This window comes from Nomascus leucogenys, chromosome 16, assembly GCF_006542625.1.
Source record: "Nomascus leucogenys isolate Asia chromosome 16, Asia_NLE_v1, whole genome shotgun sequence".
Classification (NCBI taxonomy): Eukaryota; Metazoa; Chordata; class Mammalia; order Primates; family Hylobatidae; genus Nomascus; species Nomascus leucogenys.
The window spans coordinates 82,926,649-82,947,457 of NC_044396.1; the positions used below are offsets into that span (position 1 = coordinate 82,926,649).

The 20,809-nt window shown below is 38.8% G+C and overlaps 1 protein-coding gene across 3 annotated transcripts in view; it reads right to left on the reverse strand.

Moving 5' to 3' along the window:
• The window catches only part of ADCY8 (adenylate cyclase 8), a 271,269-nt gene that overhangs the window by 70,510 nt on the left and 179,950 nt on the right, over positions 1–20,809 (reverse strand). For 2 of the 3 annotated variants that reach the window (XM_003256212.3, XM_030795008.1), the window contains 2 exons: positions 2,893–3,094; positions 720–809 (listed from right to left, as the gene is read on the reverse strand). In XM_003256212.3, the coding sequence (XP_003256260.1) occupies positions 720–809; positions 2,893–3,094 (292 nt within the window). The remainder of the gene's footprint in view (positions 1–719; positions 810–2,892; positions 3,095–20,809) is intronic. The other variant, XM_030795007.1, reaches the window with a different exon arrangement.

Below are 20,809 nucleotides of genomic sequence, written 5' to 3' on the forward strand. Positions count from 1 at the left end.
TTCCTTCCCCTTCCTTCCTTCCTTCCCTCCTTCCTTCCTTCCTTCCTTCCTTCCTTCCTTCCTTCCTTCCTTCCCTCCTTCCTTCCTTCCCTCCTTCCTTCCCCTTCCTTCCTTCCTTCCTTCCTTCTTTCCTTCCTTTCCTTCCTTCCTCCCTTCCTCCCTTCCTTCTTTCTCCTTCCTTCCCCTTCCTTCCTTCCTTCCTTCCTTCCTTCCTTCCTTCCTTCCTTCCTTCCTTCCTTCCTTCCTTCCTTTGTTCCTTAATTCCCTCCCTCCCTCCCTCTTTCCTTAATGCAGCAAATACTGTTTGAGAAAGAACTCTGCCTGCTAATGGAGATAACAGTGCATTCTGCTACAGGATTTTACAAATAAGCTAGGAGAAATGCAGAGAGAAGGAAGGGATAAGGGCAAATGGAAAATGGATAGAAGGAAAGGTGAAAAGGAAGAAAAGGAAGAGAAAGAGGGAGTAAGAAATGAGGAAGGGGTAAAGATGAAAAAGAGGCAGAGGAGGGGACAGGAAAGAGGACTGGGAAACAGAAAATACAAGGGGAGAAGGAAAGGCAGAAAAGGGAAAGAAGAAGAAAGGAAAGAAGAAGAGGCAGAAGAAGGAAAACAGGGCTCTTGAGTACTTTCTACGGCCCTTCAGCCAGTCTTGTTTATTTGGAGCTAGTAGAGATATATCTATGTCCAACTCTCACCAAGGGGAGCTCATAAATAAATACCTCTGGGTAGGAGCAGATATCTGTAAACACAGCTGAGGAATTGAAAGTCAGGTTCTTCAAGGGTATCGACTTGTCAAAATCACACCACAACTGCGGATTAAAAAAAAAAAAAGAACAACAAAAACAAAAACAGGAACAACAAAGTCAGTGTGAGTGTTGGAAATGGAGCAGTGTGCTATCAGTGGCTGGGCTTCAGCACGAGCCTGGGTAGACTGAACCCTAGTGGGGACTTGAAGTCAGAATGGAAGTGCCAAAGTGCCAGCTTTGATTTCTTTTATTTAAAAAACAAGTGCTTGCTCAGAAAGAGCTTTTGTAAGCCAGTCATGGAACTAAGTTTAGACTGCTCTGTTGGCCCCATCATTTAAGGTCACTGGAGTGTGCTTGTGGAGCTCAGAAGAGAAAGCCAGATGGCAGGAGAAGAGGTCTGGGGTAAACTCACAGCCTGTCTCCAGATCAACAGCTGGGAGGACTTGAAGAATCTGAAGGGGTACATTTTCCAGAAAGACTCTTAGCATTGCGGTGATGGGCATTTCCTAGGACAGAAGTTGCTGCAGGAGATTTTGTGGTACTAGGAAAATAATAACTACCATTGGCCAAATGCCTCCTCTGTGCCAGACACTGTACAAAAAAGCCTCACAACCACCTTGTGATGTAGCTGCTATTTTTAATCCCCATTTTACAATTGAAAAATATGAAACTCTGGGAAGTAAAGTAACTTGTCCAGTGTCACTGAGCTGGTGACTCGTGGATCTGAGATTTGAACACAGGTCTATCTGACTCCAAAGCCTCTGATCTTCCTACCACACTACCCACTGAGGCACAGTTGGCCTCAGAGGTAACCCTGACCTACAGTCATTGGGCTTACTTACAAATTCTGCACCCCAGAAATACCTAATTTGTTATCAAGACTTAATTTAAGGTCCTGGCTGCTTCTCTGCAGCCTGTGATCAGTTGATCCCATGTACTTCCATTTCAGTGATCATAATCTATAAAATATTCATTAGATGATGAACTAAATTAGATGATAATTTTCCTTTTCCTCTTTTCCTTTATCCACAGAGCCTTCACTAGAAGGACAACCACAGAACTTAAGTAAGGTAATTACTGGGCCAAATTGGACAGTGATTTCAGGCAGTCTAGGCCTCTAAGTCACAGGCCAACAACTGTGGGAGTCTATAGCTTGGGTCCCTGCACACTTGGGGACCCTCCCTCAGGCCCAAAGGGCACAGTGATGGATTCAACCACACGACAATGCCTCAACTAGCCTCTTTCAACAAGCCAAGATTAAGACCTGGAACCAAACAAATCACCTCAAAAATCTAGCTGCCTGAGTCATGGACAACACAGACTCCTTGTAAAAGCACAGAAAATACCTGTAGCTACCATGGTACAATTCTTGAGAGAAAATGAAACCATGACAATGTGGATCAGCAAATTAAACAGTGATAAATATCATGGCAGTTGGAAATTCATCTGAGTTCTACGTGTCACGTGAAATACAAACTTTTAGAAAGCATAGGCGAGATACTCAGCTTTCCTGAAATGCAGTTTCCTCATCCATTAAATGGGGACAGTAATACCTACCTGTAGCACATAGTAGGTGCTCAATAAATGGCAGCTATTTCATTTCCATTTCCCCCACCCCACTCCCACTCCCAGAGATACATTTTAGCATATTAGAGGGGCATGGGTCATGGAGTCAGACAGACCTTATTAGCAAGTTATTTCATGTCTCTGAGCCTCAGTTTCCTCAGCCATAAAGTGGGGATAATGAAACTTACCTCACAGGGTTTATGTGAGGATTAAATATGAAAAATATGTAAAGGTCCTCCTTCAGTGCATGGCACATAGCAGGTAGGTACTGGTACTTGATATATGGTAACTGTTATTTATGATGTAATTGGCCACTGACAATAGGGAAATTGAAGGGCTTTTGGAACTCCTTTGGAAAGAATAACCTATCCCACTGGGAAATAGACAATTTTCCAACAGTAAAATGCACAGTTTTGGCAGTAGCCACATCTTTGTTATCTGTCCCTAAGCTTGGGGCTGGTCCAGGCACATAAAGGTAACTGGTACCAAGGAAGGGTAATGCAGGAAGCTGCAGGCTCCATAAACTTCATGCTCAACTGCACACTAGACACCAGAGGGTTGGTGGATGTGGGATGCTTACGATATTTAAGATGGCACCCAGGAAATTAATCAAGATGGATGCAAAGATGATGACGTTCCGGGCCAAATAGGTCTCATTAATCCAACAGCAAGTTTTCCGAAGGATGAGGGGCAAACACTTATAATCCTCTGCTGTGGTGATGAGGACCAGAGCCGAGTGCAGCATAATCAGAATGGAGAACTGGATGGTCATTGGCATCACTCTGCAGGGAAACACAGAATGTTGGATCATTGGCATCAATTGTCTGAGCAACACAACACTGAAATTCTATTCCTGGTCTTCCTTTCCCATCCCTTGCATCGGATACTTCTTTGAAAGTTCTGTTTGTCCAAGAAAAAGGTTATTAGCAGGAGAGATTTTTAAAAATTATGTGCATCCCTAGAGCACTCTCTTTATTGAGAAACTTTGCAAAAAACAGAATATTTGGCTTGATTTATTGCTCCTGCCCATTTTTTCCCTCTTCTTTTATTATTAATTTTTGTCACCAGGCAACTGCTGTCATGGCAACACACCACTCTAGTTTGATATCAACACCCTGGCTGTGGGATGAACCCACATACCCTTTCCCCTTCAAGGTGGGTTTTATGAAACTTTCCCCCTCCATCTATCCTGATACCAAGAACTGGATTTGGCATTGGTTTTAAGTTGCTCAGGTTGGTTCCTGGTTTTTGGTTTTCATGGACTATACCATAAGTTATTTGAGACATGGGTAAAGAGAACTCATCCTTGTCCAAGGCATCAGCATCACTCTCGAGTTTACATCTTGAGTTTCAAACTCCCATCAAAACTCTGTCCCATGGTAGCCTGTGTCAGTTAGACACCTGTGCTCAGTGCCAGGATGCTTAGTCTGTGATCTAAAACTCCATCTCTGGAGGCATCTTTAACTCCTGTCTCTATCAACCTATTTATCACCATGCAATCTGCTTCTCCTTGGGAATTAATTCTTTGTTCTCAACTCTGTGTAGCCATTCATGTCATACACTGGCAGCTCTAATTTTTCCATCTCTATTTCAGGCAGCAAACTGATGCAGGCATTAAAGGGTACCTTGACAGAAGTGGTGGGAGATTTTATATCTGTTCCTTTTTCTATAAATTGAGGTTTATTCATCTGGCATTAATATCTTCCATTGGCCAGTCCTAAATAAATGTGTGTTCAGCAAATAAAGTTGAACTCATCTTCTTTTCCTAACACCATCTCTTACTATCCTCCTCCTTAAACTTCTTATGTATTATTAATAACACTAGTATAAATAATGTATTGAGATCTGATTATGTGTTAGCCACTATGCTGAGCATTTTATATATAATATCTAATTTCCGTTCATTAGAGTGAACCAAAGAGGTCTTTTTATCTCTTTTTTTCCAGATGAAGATTCAAGGCTCAGAGGGAAGAAACCTCCCAGGCAACATACAGTTGGTCAGTGTTAGAGCCAGAATTTAAAGTCCACTCTGTTATACCATTCTGATATTCGAATCACTTTGGTGAGTAATAGATCTCCCATGTTTGCATTAATCTTTTTTGCTTTTATGGTTTCATCATAATATTTATTTATTCAACAAGTCTTCTTCTCAGGTATACAGTGGCAGGCATCAGGGTACTGGGCCCAAAGACACATCTTCCTCATCTAGGTGATTATAATTGAGAGAGGAATATAAACATGCAAATGATGAACTATTATATAATATCCTAGGATCTATAAAGAGTTATAAACAAACAACAATTGAAAAATAGGAAAGGGAATCAAGGGAGGCTTCATAAAAGAGGTGACTTTGGGTTAGGCTGTGAAGGTTAAAGAGAAGGCTTGCAGGTAGGAAAGAGTGGGGAGCATGAGCAAAACATCAGAAGAATGGGAGTGACCAGTGTCTTCAGAGTTTCCCAGTAACTCAGGCAGTGTGGCTGTTCTCAGGAGCTTTGTCCTATAGGCAATGTGCAGAAGGAAGTAATCAGATCTGTGTGTTTGAAAGACAACTGTGGTGGGAGGTGGAGGATGAAGTGAAGAGGAAACGTGTTTAGAGGAGTTAAATAGTTGAGGCATGAGTTAATGAGGGAGGAACACAGGGGAACAGTATGATAATTGGGGGGTGCAGGGAAAGATGTGGAGGTATATTAATATGTGTTTTGTATGTATGTGTAGAGGGTATTTGAGAGAGGGAAGTCATTAAGAATGACATTAATGTTTTTTATTGTAACTGGGTAAGTGCAGGAAAAGAAGCTAGTCTGTACAGGAGATAAGTTGATAAAGTTGATTTTGGACACAATGCGTGTTTGGTACTTGTAGATCATTCAGTTATAGATATCTAGATGTCCAGGCAGTGAGGGACAATTGAGGAACTCTGAGGCTGGAGGGAATAGGTGGTGACTGAAGATCGAGGAATGGAAGCATTTGCCCAAGGATAGTGTGTACAGCAAGAATCAAGAGGACCCAAGATGAGCTGTGGGGGATGCTAATGGGCTGGAAGAAGAGAAGACAGCAAAGAGAATTTGTGAAACGTGGTTAGATAAGCAGGAGAGCAGGAGTGCATGGCATCATGGCAGCAGAGGGGGGATAAGAAATTCACATGGAAAGAGTAACCAAGAATGTCAATTTCCTCTGCATGATGAAGCTACTTTAAGGCTGGAAAGTGACTCCTCCCACAGCCTCAGCTATTGTTGGTAGAGGTTTTGTTTTGTTTTTCACTAGCAAAGTTTTGATTTTATGGATCACCTTGACGAGAAATCTCTGTAGGAGTTCTATATAAGAACAGAAGGTTGGTGCATCAGTGAGTTCCCAGAGGGCTCTAGGCAGATGGGAAACTTCCCTCCAAACAGGCTGGAAAAACACTCCCTGACAACACACCATTATTTCTGGGCACCAGGGGAGATAAATGAAAAAGAATGCAGGTGGATCACTTTGTCAGGAAGTCCCATGAGAGAGGCGGCCAATTGCAAGGCTCATGTGGCTCATTCACATGAGGCAACCAATGAGTATAAAAATGTCTCTTTTCAAAGTGTGAGACAGAAGCAAACCAGGGAAAGGCAAGTTTGAAAGATGCTGAGTTGGAGCCTCCAATTCTTACATGGCCACTACTGTCTGTGGACGTCCACATGGCATACAGGGCCTTGAGTGTCTGTTCTTGGCTCTCTCTCTTGCCTTTTATTTTCCTCCCGCCCCCTTCTGCACCCCATGGTCTGGGCGATGCTGAACTATGTGCGGTCTGTCCCCAGTGCTATGCACTTTCTGCCTTATGGGCACTTAACATGGCATGTCCTGTTCTTCCTGCAAGGCTCAGCTTTCCTTTGGATTCTTCCATGACACTTGGCATAGGGCTGAGTATACAGAAGGTGCTCAATAAGTATTCATTCACTTATGCTTTTTCTGGGAAGAGAAGACTCTGCTCCTCCCCTCAGCAGCCTTCAAAGGGAAGAAGACTTCCACCTACATGCCCAGACTATCTCCCTGCCTGCTCACTATCTCTCTCCAAGGAAGGAGGAAGGGCTAATCCAGAAACTATCGGGGGTGCTCAGTGGACCTCATTTTCCTTGGAGGGCAGGGTCATTGTTAAAGGTCAGTGTTTATGCACAGTTCAGATGCTTATATTCTCCTCCTCTTCGATCCACTGAGATGACAGGGAAGCCAGAGCCTTGATCTACCCTATGGGAGGAGGGCTGGGCATCTCTTCTCTTTGGCCAGGGCATCTCTGCCTTTAAGGAAGAAAGCCCAGGTTGGCTTAACCCTGGCTCTGGCCACAGATGGCACCATCTCAGGTCTGCCTCATTTACCTTTGGCACTGGTGGAGTGCGTTGGTTTAATCTTTTGCAGCATCATAGTGGTAGGATCTCACACCAGAGTTTAACGGTGGGATATGAGGGCCAGCAGAGAAGAGATTCAGGATGGAGGCCGTGTGGTCTCTTGACTTTAGCCACATTCTGTATTCCAGCTTTTATCACAGTTTTGCATAGGCTAAATGGGCAATTGTTTGGAAATTTGTAAAATTGATTTTTTTTTTTTTTTTTTTCTCATTTTGCGATTGAACTTTTGTGTAATCTTTGGCATGGCGGGGAGTTCATCAGGGCATCTGTAGGGCTGCGTGGGAGGATTTGCACACAGAACTCACCTGAGTCCCTGACCCAGTTTTAAATGGCTTTCTTCTGGATTTGCTGTAAAAGGGAAAGGGAGGTGAAAGACAGGCCGTGTGGTCCAGTGGCAAGAGCAAAGGCTTACATGTTTGAACCTGTAGTTCTGAAGCATAACTAGTAGTTTGGTCATGGGCCAGGTAATTGATTCCTCTGAGAATTACTTTTTAACTTGTAAAACAGGGATTTTTTAAGCCTACCTTTTAAAGGAGGCTCTGAGATTAAACAAAGTCATAAAGTAGTATAATAAAAATTTAGAGAAATGTTAGTTCTCATTCTCTATTCATCATGAAATCCAGGAAACCAAAGGCACTTTAAAGTTCTATGGCAAGGGTATTAATTACAAGATTAGCTTTTTAAGGAAAAGTATTGAGACTGTATATTACATTTCTCTGGAAATCTCTGCAGCAGTTCCTCAGCATTCATTTATTTCTTTACATGTAAACATTATAACATCAGACTGTACATTTTATCTAATTATAGAGCCACTCAGGCATCCAGGGGTTCTGAATTTGCTTTTGCATTGTTGGTGCACATAAGAGGCAAGGAAACCTTTCATTTCTCAAATTGAGTCTCAAAAAGAATGACGGGCTTTGCAAAGCTCTATCCAAATCATTTCTAGACATTAAGTCCTAATTATTCTCTGCAGTCTGTCTTTAAAATGGTTTGTATTGATATTGTGATTTGACATTTGCTGGGAAGGCAGGAATCAGTGGGGATGAGTGAACAGCCTATAGCAGCTTACGGTGCAATAGGAAACAAAAACTCAGATTATACTGAAAGATGGCACCTGGACAACGCTTTAGAATCTGCAGACTCTATGAGTGCAATAGTGTATTTGATCCTTGCAGCAACCCTGAAGAAAGATATTCTAAGCCCTTTCAACAGATGAAAATACTGTGACTCCAAAAGGGAATTTGCCAGAAATAGGCTTGGTTAACTTAATTTTTACTGCAGTCTTGGCAAGTGGGCATTATCATTCCCATTTTACAGATGAGGAAACAGAGGTTTCAGAGAGGTTAAATACATACATATAGGTAGTATGATGCACAGAAAACAATAAGACCCAGTGCCTGCCTCTTTCCCTCCCTCCCTCCCTCCCTCCCTCCCTTCCTTCCTTCCTTCCTTCTTTCCCTCCCTCCCTCCCTCCCTCCCTCCCTCTCTAGGTCACTACCTCTCTTTCTTTTCCCTTTCCCACCCTCCCTCCCCCTTTTCTTCTCCCCCTTCCTGCCTCCCCCTCTTTCTTTCTCTGTCTTTGTCTCTCTCTCATCACCACATGCAGACCAGATACATTGTTCTATAGTTCCAAGAAGTATTTTCTAGTCTTTCCTTTGTTTACCCTTCTTGGAGAGGCACATCTGTGGGCATGTGGAAATTAAAGGAAAGAGCTGGGTAAGCACTCTCTCTCTCTTTTTTTTTTTTTTTTGCCAGAGTCCATTAATTTTTGCTTTGGGGGCTAAGAATTAGCTGTGGTCATATGAGTAGAAAGTCCCTCATCTGCCAAAAAAAAATCCATGACAGAAGAAATGCGAGTGAAAAGCACCCACCATCTGTTTAGTTGCAAAGCATCAAACGGAAACAAAATGAGTTGGAGAGGGAACCAGCACATATTAAAGAGAGCTTTTGCTGTGTCTGGGGTAAATGGGCTACCCAGTTCCCACAGCATGTGGATTGTCTGGTCAGAGTTCAGTTTCCTTCCTTGTCAGGATTTTTCTCTTCGCTAGGTGAGGTTGGGGTGTGGGCTGTATTTCAGTTATGGGCTTCACCTTGAATTCTAGAGTTGGAGACTCCTTATGACTAGCTACTGGGTGAGGGTCCAGGTCTCTTCCCCCTGAACCCCAGGAACCAGGGCATCAAGGCTTGCTCCCCTCCCCCACCCCTGTCACACCACCTAGAAAGAAATCCTGCCCAGGCCAGCTGGGAAGTGTGAGGCTCGCTTCTCGTGGAGGACAGTGGCCCCTTCTCCTGTCCAGTGCCAAGTCCAGATCCTCGGGCTCATCCTGGTCTCCATCTCTCTCATCCCCCACATCCATTCAGTCACTGTGAACCGTCAACTCTCTGCCCTAAATATCTTAAAAATTCTGCCTCTCCTGTCCACCCTTCCGACACTCTCTTGTCCTTATTATTTCTTGCCAGATTTTTTTTTTTTGCAATTGCCTCCTAATTGGTCATCCCAAATCCAGATCTCACTCCCACCTCTCCATCATCCCCGTTCAGTATGATCCTTCTAAACATGAATCTGATCACATCATCTCTTTCATTAGAATGCTTCAATGAAGACTCCTCTGCCAACCAGTCACAACGCCTTAATGAACTTCACAACTCCTATCCTTCAGAATGCTCTATTTCCAGCCCTCCCTCCCCTTAATCCTTCTTGATCTTTTTCCATGACCTGGTGAGCTCCTTTAGGAACCAGGTGGGCTGTCACTGTCATCTCGTCTAGGACGCCTGCCCCAGAGGCAAAAGTAGTCCTTTTGCCTCACCCCAACTGCCACACATCGAATCCCAGCTTACACCTTTCCTATCACAATAGTCATCACCCCATATGATAGCTGTTCAGCTAATTGTCTTTTAGCCCTACTAGATGATCAGCTTTATGATGGCAGAGACCCTGACTGTATATCCCTATCACTATCCAGCACAAACTGTCACACCGTTTGTTGAGTGTTTGCCAGGAATGTCAACACCTTGAGCTCTAGGAGTCCAGAGGAAGCAACAGACACGGCCGGGCCCTTCTTGGCTACCACCTTCCCATTGATAAGAGTGACTAGAGGAGCCTAGCAGGTCTGGCTGAATCCTGCAAGGCCCCACCAACACTCACAGCTCACCACCCTGAGGTGCCTTCTGTCAGGACCCTAGTCCTCATTGTCTCTTAGGTAGTCAAGAAACTCATTCTTTCCTGGTATTCTCTGGTACCCTTCTTCTGATTTATTAATTGGATAACACATAAATATCTACATACATAGCATATACATATCTACATATGTGTCTACCTTCGTAGGATATAAGTAGCTACATATATAGTATATACACCTGGACAGATACATATATATTCCTTATCTCTTAGTCTCATTCCACCAGATTATACAGTCCAGGAGGGCAGGGATTTTGTTCTTGTCATCTTTTTTTGTTCTTGAGATTTATTCCTAGTGTTTGGAATAAGTCTGGAACATAATAACCACCAGTGGCTGTTGGTGGGAGGACTCCTAGCCCACATTTTGCAAAAGTAGGTAGGCCTCCCCTCACATTAATAACTTTTTAAAAATGGTAATACGAAGTATAAATAAAGAAAACCACACAAAAGTATAGCTTCATTAGTTCTTATAAAGTGTCTGCCTTTGTAATGACCATCAATTCCTGAAATAGAACTTCGCAGGGCACACCAAAAGCCCATCCATGAGCCCTGTTCCAATGATAATCCTCTCTCTCAACCCTCATTAATCACTTTCCATTTCCATTTCTTTATAGTTTTATTCTTTCTTTATAGACACTACAGTTTAGTCTCACCCATTTTTATTAAACCTGATTTGTCTTTTAAATCTTAAAATCTGTAACTTCTCTCTTTATCCTTTTGTCTTCATTACAATGTATTTATTGAAAAACACATGCCTCTGACCCATAGCATTTCTTACTCTCTGGATTTTACTGGTATGTACTTAGTCAACATTCTCTGTCCTCTATAATTCCTGAAAATTGGAAGCTGGATTCAAAGGCCTGACCAAATTTAGGTTTGATCCCATTGGCAAGACCATAGGTGGTGTGCGCCCCCACCAAGAGGTATGGCTGTCTCTCTTATTTGTGTTGATAGCATCCTCTGATGCTCAATTTGTAGATCCATTAATTCATTATGGGTTGGAATATGATGATATTTTAATTCTTTGATTTCTTTAAAATGTTTTAGCTAGGATAATTTTATGATATTTCCCCTCACTTACTATTTAGTGATCTTATGGTGAAAAGACACTGGTTTCTCTCACTTTTTTACAAGTTTTCCAGATAATCAACCACTTCTCTATCATCCACTAAACACTACAAACTTAAAAAAATCATTACAAACTCATAAAGCTAAATATATTTGCTGGGTTTTGATAAGTATTTTAATAATTATCCCCATTGCAGCTCAAATTATTCCATCTTTGGACAGTGGGAACTTCTGTAATGTGGCTCCTGCATTCTTTTGATATGATCCTAATAGTGTTTGATGGCATCCTTGCTTTCTTGTAGGACAAGATGTTCTAGGCTTATCTAGCATATTTCCTGTTCCAGCCCTAAAATTAGCCATATCTCCAAATTTTTAAAAAAAAATACAGATAAATTACTTCAAGACCATAATCTAGCCCTGAGGTATGCTCATAGATGCTGAGTTGGTCATTCTTTCTAAATCTTCCCATAGGTGTTTCTCCAGTCCAGGATATCATCTTCCATTTAGTTGTTATGTCTCCTTAGGCGCCTCCTTGCTGTGACATTTTCTCAGACTTCCCTTGTTTTAAATGACTTTGACAGGTTTGAGGAATACTGGTGAAGTGTTTTGTAGACTGTCCCTCAATTGAGATTTGTCTGAAATTTTCTTCATGATTACATTATGGGTTTGGAGAGGAAGACCACAGAGGTTATGTGCCATACTTACTAGATCCCATTAGCATAACTTATCACTGTTAGTATTAACCTTTATCCCCTGGGTGAGGTAGTGTTTGTAAGGTTTCTCCATATTTGCCCCCTGTACATAGTTTACTCTTTGGAAGAAAGTCACTTTTGCTGTTGCCCATACTTAAGGAGTGGGGAGTTAAATTCCTCCTCACTGAGGATGGATTATCTTCATAAAATATGTAGACTTTCTCTGCATGGGAGACATATCATTAATTTACATTAGTATGAACTGGTGGATATTTATTTTATATTGTGGATTATAAATAAATACTACATTGTTTATTTTGTTGCTCAATTTATTCCAGCTTTGGCCCTTGGGGGCTCTTTTTTTGGTTCCTGTGTCCCTTTGAAATACTCCCATTATCATGTATATGTGTGTGTGTGTGTGTGTCTGTGTGTGCATGTGTATGTATGTATGTTTCAGCACATTTTTATTTTCTGGCCCTACAAGATAGCCAAGGCTAATCTTGTATATTTCCTGTCCCACTGCTAGAATCAGACAGTTCTCCAAGGAGCCCTGGTTCCTTTTATTGGATATTGGCATTAGAAACCAAGATGTGAGTTGTAGATGTGCTCATTACCACTGAGGTGTCATTGCTTCCAGGCCCTCTCCACTGACAGAGGAAGGAAATGTATGTGTATATTCTAACCTGTGCATATAAACATATCTATAAATATTCCTACATGTAACCATCTCTATCTATATTAAGCTACACATGAGTTCCTATGGATGTCTCCAACTCTAATCCATTACCACAGGGATATTTCTAACTTTCTCCCTTCGCTTGCATGTAAACTTCCATTCCAGTAATGAGAAAACTGACTCCCACAATCTGCCATCCATTTACACAATTGTTTAGTTCCAGTATACATATATAGGTGTTGCAAATTCTTAACCCATGCCTCAACGGGAAATTCCTATATCAACTAGAGCACAGTGCTTAAGTGCAGTTTCTCTTGCCTTTAATCCTACAAACTTCTCTGATTTTCAAAGCTACTTAGTACACCATTTTATCCCTCACATCCCCTTCAGGGAGGTTGCTTCATACACTTTTAATACAGTTAGGTTCTTTTGTCACAGTCTGATTCCATCATGGGATCCCCTAAACTCCTAAATAAAATGTTTTAAAGCCTGTATATATTAAAGTTCATTCTCTGTGCTGTAAAGTTTTATAGGTTTTGATAAATGCATAGTGTCAGGTATATACCATTACAATATACTGAATGCACTACCCTAAAAAATGTGCTGGACCTCATCTCTTTAATTCTCCTTTCCCTTATTCCCCAAGCTCCTCTCACCTAATGATCTATTTACCATTTCTATAGTTTTGTCTTTTCCAGACATTATATAAATGGAATAATATGTATAAAGCCTTTCAGACAGATTTCTTTCACTTAGGAATATGCATTTAAGGTTCATTGATGTCTTTGTGTGGCTGGTATCTTATTCCTCCTTATAATGGAATGTTACTTCATTGTCTGGACATGCCACAGAGTTTTTGTTGTTGTTGTTTTCTCCAGCAAATTGTATTGACATTTATTTATTTATTTATTTATTTATTTATTTATTTATTTATATATTAGTCATTGTACTAGGTATGTAGTGGTAGGTCATTGTTTTAATTTAAATTTCCCTTATGGCCAATGATGTTGAGCATTTTTCACATGCCTATTTGGTATCTGTATATCTTTTTTGGTGAGTCGTTTGTTTAACTCTTGTGTCCATTTAAAAAATTGGGTTATTTTCTAATTGTTGAGTTTTAGGAGTTCTTTGAATATTTTGGATGCAAATCTTTTCCCAGATACATGTTTTACAAATATTTTCTTCTGGTCTGTGGTTTGTGTTTTCATTCTCAAAACAGTGTCTTCCACAGATGAGACATTTTAAATTTCAGTAAAGTCCAACTTACAATTTTTTTCTTTCATGGATCATAATTTTGGTGGTGTGTCTAAAAACTCATCACCAAATTAAAGACCAAAATGTTATTTATGTTTTCTTCCAGAAATTTTATAGTTTTGCATTTAGGTATATAAACCATTTTGTGTTAATTTTTGTGAAGGTTTAAGGTCTGTGTATAGGTTCAAGTTTTTGCATATGGATATCCAATTTTTTAATTTATTTTTTTACTTTATTTGAAGTTCTGAGATACATGTGCAGAGCGTGCAGGTTTGTTACATAGGTATACATGTGCCATGGTGGTTTGCTGCACCTATCAACCCATCATCTAGGTTTTAAACCCCACATGCATTAGGTATTTGTCCTAAAGCTCTCCCTTCCCTAGCCGCCACCCACAACAGGCCCTGGTGTGTGATGTTCCTCCCTGTGTCCATGTGTTCTCATTGTTCAACTCCCACTTATGAGTGAGAACATGCAGTGTTTGGTTTTCTGTTCCCATATTAGTTTGTTGAGAATTGGACATCCAATTTTGCCAGTACCATGAGTTAAAAAGAATATCCTTTCTCATGGAATTTTCTTAGCATCTTTGCCACAAATCAATTGATTATATTTGTGTGGGTCTATTTTTGGGGCTTTCCTTTCTGTTCTATTGAGTGATGTGTTTATTCTTTCTTTAGCATCATACTGTAGCTTTATAGTAAGTTTTGAAATCAGGTAGTATGAATCCTCTAGCTTTGTTCTATTCTTTTATGGTATTGTGTTGGCTATGCTATATTCTTTGTCTTTTCATACAATCTTTAGCATTGGTTTGTTGATATTATAAAATAGCTTGCTGAAGTTTTGACTGACAATGCATTGACCTATAGTTAAAGTTGGGAAAAATTAACATCTTAACAATATCAAGTCTTCCAATCCATGAACACAGAATATCTCTTCATTTATTTACATCTTTGATTTATTTCACCAGTGTTTTGAAGATTTCTTGTACAAATTTTGTCAAATTTATATTTAAGTATTTCATTTTTGGTGCTATTGTAAATAATATTGTTTCTTTAATTTCAAATTTCAATGTTAGATTGCTGTTATAAAGGAAAACAATTGACTTTTGTATATTGACATTGTATTCTGTGACTTGACTATATTTGTTTATCAGTCTTAGAAATGTTTTGGTGGATCCTTTGGGATTTTCTGTATAGAAAGTTAAGTCATTTGTGGATAAACATAGTTTTATTTCTTCCTTTCTGATATGTATGCCTTTTATTTCTTTTTGTTGTTTTGTTTCAATAGCTAGGACTTCCAATATGATATTAAATACAGGTGGTGAGAGTGTATTTTTGTTTTGTTTCTGATATTGTGGGGAAGCTCCAGTGTTTTACCACTAAGGATGATGTTATCTATAGCTTTTTTTTTTTTTTGGGAGATATTCTTTATCAAGCTGTAGAAGTTCCCTTCTGTTGCTAGTTTTCTGAGATTTTTTAACATAAATGGACATTGAATTTTATCCAATGCATTTCTTTGGCAATTGATATGATCATATGACTTTCCTTCCTCAACTTACTAATATGGTGAACCACTATTGTTTGATTTTAGAATGTTGAATAAACTTTATATACTTGGAAGAAGTTCTGTTGGACCATGGTGTATACTTCTTTTTATACATTGTTAGATTTCATTTGCTAATATTTTGTTGAGAGGTTTTATGTTTATGTTTATGAGTTATTGGTTGGTAGTTTTCCTTTACTTCAATGTTTTTGCTGGGTTTTTATATTAGGGAAATAATGACCTGATAAAATGAATTAGAAATTGTCCCCTCTCCTTCTATTTTCTAAGACGTTATGGAGAAGTGGTATTACTTTTTCTTTAAATATTGGTAGAATTCACCAGTGAAACCACCTGGGTCTGGTGTTTTATTTCTCGTAAGTTTAAACATTATTAGTTAACTTTATTAAATAGATATAAGGCTATTCAGATTGTCTTTTTCTTCTCATTGGAATGTAGATAGTTTGCGTCTTTCAACAAATTGGTCCATTGCATCCCAGCTATCAAATTTATGGACATAGAGTTGTTTGTAATATTATTTTCTCATTATTTAATGCCCATGGGATCACCAGTGAGAACCAAATTTTCATTTACAATGTTGGTAACTTGCGTCTTCTTTTACTTTGATTAGCTTGGCTAGAGGTTTATCAATTTTATTGATATTGTCAGAGAACTAGATTTTAATTTTGTTGATTTTCTTTATTGTTTTCCTGTTTTCAGGTTTATTGATTTTTGCCCTAATTGGTAGAATTGATTTTCTCCTTTTTGTTACAAGATTAAATTGCTTTTTGTTCTGTAGTTTCCCAAGGTAGAAGCTTAGATTGTTATTAATTTTAGATCTCTTTTCTTTTATAATATATGCATTTAATGTAAATTTCCCTCTAAGCCCTGCTTTCATGGCAAGTTGTGTTTTCATTTTCATTTAGTTCAAAATTTTTTTTTTTTGAGACGGGGTCTCGCTCTCGCCCAGGCTGGAGTGCAGTGGCGTAATCTCGGCTCACTGCAAGCTCCGCCTCCCAGGTTCACGCCATTCTCCTGCCTCAGCCTCCCGAGTAGCTGGGACTACAGATGCTCGCCACTACATCCGGCTAATTTTTTGTATTTTTTAGTAGAGACGGGGTTTCACTGTGTTAGCCAGGACGGTCTTGATCTCCTGACCTCGTGATCTGCCTGCCTCGGCCTCCCAAAGTGCTGGGACTGGAGGCGTGAGCCACCGTGCCCCGCCCAAAATATTTTTAAATGTCTCTCTAAGTCTCTTCTTTCACTCACGTGTGATTGAAGAGTGTGTTATTTAATCTCCAAGTGCTTTGGGACTTTCTAGCTATCTTTCTGTTATTGAATTTTAGTTTAACTCTACTATGATCTGAGAATATGCTTTGTGTTATTTTTCTTCTTTTAAATTTATGAAGGTGTGTTATGGCCCAGAATGGGGTCTACCTTGGTGACTGGTCCATGTGAGCTTGAGAAGAATGTGTATTCTTCCATTGGGTGGAATAGTCTATTAATATTGATTAGCTAAGTTCAGGTTATCTATATCTGTAATGATTTCCTGCCTACATGATGTATTAATTACTGACAAAGGGATGTTGAAGTCTCCAACTATAATAGTGGGTTTATTTATTTATTTTTTTCAATTCTATCAGTTTTTGCCTTATGTAGTTTGACATTCTCTTGTTAGGCACATAAATGTTCATGTTGCTATTTCTTCTTAGAGAATTGATTTTTTAATCACTACATAATTTCCATTTTTATCTCTGATAATTTTCCTTGTTCTGAGTCAATTTGGTGTGAAATTAATATGGCTACTTAAGTTTTTTAAAATTAATGTTAGCATGGTATATTTCTTCATTTCTTTAACTTATTTGAGTCTATATATATAGTGGGCTTCTTGTATACAACATCTATTGGGGTCTTTTTTTTATCTACTCTGACAAGCTCTGCTTTGTAATTGGTATACTGAGACCATTAACATCAAAAAGTAATTATTTTTATGCTTGGTTTAACATCCATCATCTTTGTAACTATCTTTTTCATCCATTGCATTTATTTTTTGTTTGTTCACCTTGTTTAACATTCTGATTTTGATTGAGCATTTTATATGATTTAATTTTTTTTTTAGCCTATCAATTATATTTCTTTCAAAAACTTTTTTAGTGTTTGCTCAAGAGCTTAAAATATGCATTTTAAATTAATGTAACTCAACCTTCATACTGCTTCATATGTAATGCAGTTACTTTAAAACAAAGCATTCCCAATTCCTTCCTTATGTCCCTTGTGACATTGCTATTGTTCATCTCACTTTTATCCATATTTATAACCACCAAATACATTGTTAATATTGTTGCTTTAAACAAAAAATAATATTTTAGATCAATTAAGATTAAGATAAGAACATTTTACTTAACTTCATTTATTTTTTCTGTGATGCTCTTTCTTTATGGAGATCCAAGTTTCTGATCTGTATTATTTTCCTGCTGTTTGAAGAACTTTTTCACATTTCTTACAGGGAATGTTGGCTAAAAATGTAGTTTTTGTTTTTCTGAGAAAGTATTTCTTCTTTACTTATAAAGCATATATAATTCTGGGTTGATGGTTTTTCTTTTAATACTTTAAATCCTTGACTCCACGCTCTTTTTGCTTACATGGTTTCTGACAAAAAGTGTCATGTAATTCTTACCCTTGATCCTGTACAGGTAAGGCAGTGTCCTTCCTTCTGGTAAGATGATGTCCTTCACAGTGTATCTTGTAAGATTTTCCCTTTGTCTTTCATTTTCTGCAGTCTGAATACAATATCTTTTTTTTTTCTTTGATGTTTATCCTGGTTGGTTATTTTTATTTAACCAAAGTAACCTTTAAAGTTCTTTGGTTCTGTGATTCTGTGGTTTGTTGTCTGTTAAATTGTCCCAGAGTTCTTGGATGCTTTGACACATATCCCCTGCCCAACCCCCATTCACTTTTCTCTTTGCATTTCATTTAGGGAAGTTTCTATTGACCTGTCTTCAAGCTTACTGATTATGTCCTTGGCCTTGCTGAGCCTACTGATGAGCCCATTGAAGGCATTCATTATTTCTGTTAGGTGCTTTTAAATTTTTATCCTTTCCTTTCATTTCCTTTGATTCTCTTAGAGTTTCTATCTCTCTGTTTATATTGTCCATTTTTTTCTTGCACATTTTCTACTTCGTCTATTAGAACCTTTAATATATTAATAATAATTATTAAAAATTCCCTGTATGATAATTTTCACTCTGTTATATCTGAGTTTGATTCTGATGATTGCTTTGTCTCTTCTTTTTTTTGGTATGCCTTGTAATTTTCTGTTGAAAACTGTTCATATTGTATCGGGTAATAGAAACTGAAATAAATAGGTCTTTTCTGTGAGGATTTATATCACTCTGGCTGGGAGTTAAGCTGTTAAGGTTTGCTATAGTTGTATGTTCCAGTAGCTTCAAATTCCTCTAGTGTATTAGTTTTCCCCCCTTGATATGGGCTTCCCTAAGTACTCTTTCTCAGAAAGAATCTGTGTCTTGCAGTTCTTTCAGCTGTTAGTATCCATGGTTAGTATACAGGGTCCTTGTTGGTGTGATGTTAAGGTGTGGGGAAGAAGGCTCTGTCAATCTTTTTAATTTTCTTTTTGACTTAAAAATGATGTTCTTTCTTTCACTTTCTATATCTCTTGTCATTTTTGCTCTGTTTATGTGCTGTATGTTCTCTTTTGCTGTTTTCATTTCTGAAATATATATTTTTAAAAATTTTTATTTATTTCCTGAGCCATCTTTCCAAATTTCTAAGTTTTTCTAATTTTGGTTAGGTTGTTATTTCATGTCTTGAACCACATTAAGTGCTTCAGCTTCTTTTAAAAGAATAGGTTAAAATTTTGATATATTTTGTGGGCATGTCTTTCTGGAGTGCTTTCAATGACTACAAGAAGATTATTCTACTTGTTATTCTCTTATTTTTTATAATAGCTTAGTATAGGATTGCCATCAATGTATTTTGCTGCTCATTTTTGTGTAAAACACTTCCCTGAACTTTTAGAAAGAGGATGGTTCAGGATTGTTTATTTTTTTAACTCAATAGAGCTTTCTCTTTGGTTGCTTTCATGCAGTGTTTCAAAACATGATAGCTAGAATTCCTTCCCACTTTAACCTGTATAGCCCTTATTGTAAGTGATTTTTATTTCACTCACACAGTTCCTTTCAGGGCTTTATCATGAGATGGAGATTAGATGATCAGTTTCACGAGTTCATAGTGTCTTGATGGTTCCAGCTCTTTAGGCCTTTCAAAATGTTATTGGATTGGGCAAACTCCTTCCCACTTTCATTTGCTTTCTTAATTTGGCTCACGTACTTCTCAGTGCATATCTTTTGGCTATATTGAGATCCTTTTGTTCCCCGGTGTGACATGCCCAGTATTTCTTTCTGCTTTCTCCCATACAGGTACTGATATCACACACATTTTGGGGCTATTGGGGGATTGATGCTACCCATTTCTATATTGGAATGTATGGGTCTATCACCTTTTTTTTTGTTATAAATAAAGTCCATGAGGTTTTTGGTTTTGCTACCTAGTTGGTCAGATTTGTAAGAATTCTGAGAGATTAAGAAATATACCATCTGTCCCATCATCTTCCTGGAATCCCCTCTCTCTTTCTAATGTCCCCTGCTAATTAGGGGGAAGGTCAAGCATGGCCAGCCCTTGCATATTAGTTAACTTGAACATCTTTCTTCTACAGCATCATGCTATAATCTTCCTAAAAATCTCCTGGGGCTTCTTCCCACCCTCAGGATCATTTCCAAAGTCTTTAACATAGTTATGAACATTGAACTTCTGCTGGTTCTCTTCTTTTTCAGCCATAGTGTCTGCTATATTCTTGCACAAGCCCTTTGCTATAGGCTCTCACATTTACTCACTATTCTATAAACACAAGGCCTTTCTCGCTGGTATGGTTTTGCCAGAGCAGTTTTCAAATGGAATACTCTCCTACTTTTTCCTCTCTCATCTTAGTCAAATCAAAACCCTTTCTGCAAATTTTTCCTTGAGTCATGTGGTCAAAATGAATCACTAATTTTGATGCAAAGCAGTCTAGTAACTAAAAGCATAGACTCTGTCTCTGGGTTCAAATTTCAGCTCCGATATTACACGACATGTGACCTGGGATGAATCCTCATCTACAAATGGGAATTGGAATGCTGCCTCACCCATTAGGTATTTTTGAGGCTTTTTGAGACAATCCATGGAAAAGATGTAGTACTTTCCTGGCATGTATAAGTGCTCAGTAACTGGGAGCCATTGTTAATGTCTTTGTCACCTACTAAATTATGTCTTAGACGTTACAGAACCTCTTCTTCCAAAACTGTATCATCCTCAGGGGCTATAATGTTCCTTTGCCTATATTAAGTATTTAAAAAATATTTGTTGATAGTCTTTTTAATCATGTGAAAGGGGAAAACTCATGGTAAGTATAGGGAGAAGGCAATTTAGCTGAGAAAAGAGGCAGGAGCTAGCTTATAGTTTAGAGGAGAGGAAAAAGCACGGCTATTGGACTAATCCCAGAACTAGGTTCAAATCCTGGCTAGAGCATCTATACCCTGGACAATATGTGTTTAATAGAGGGTTAAGAATCCAGACTCTAGAGCTAGCCTTCCTGGGTTGAATCTAGGCAGTAACATCTTGAACTATGAGATCTTAGGGAGTTTATTTCGCTATTATGAGCCTCAGTT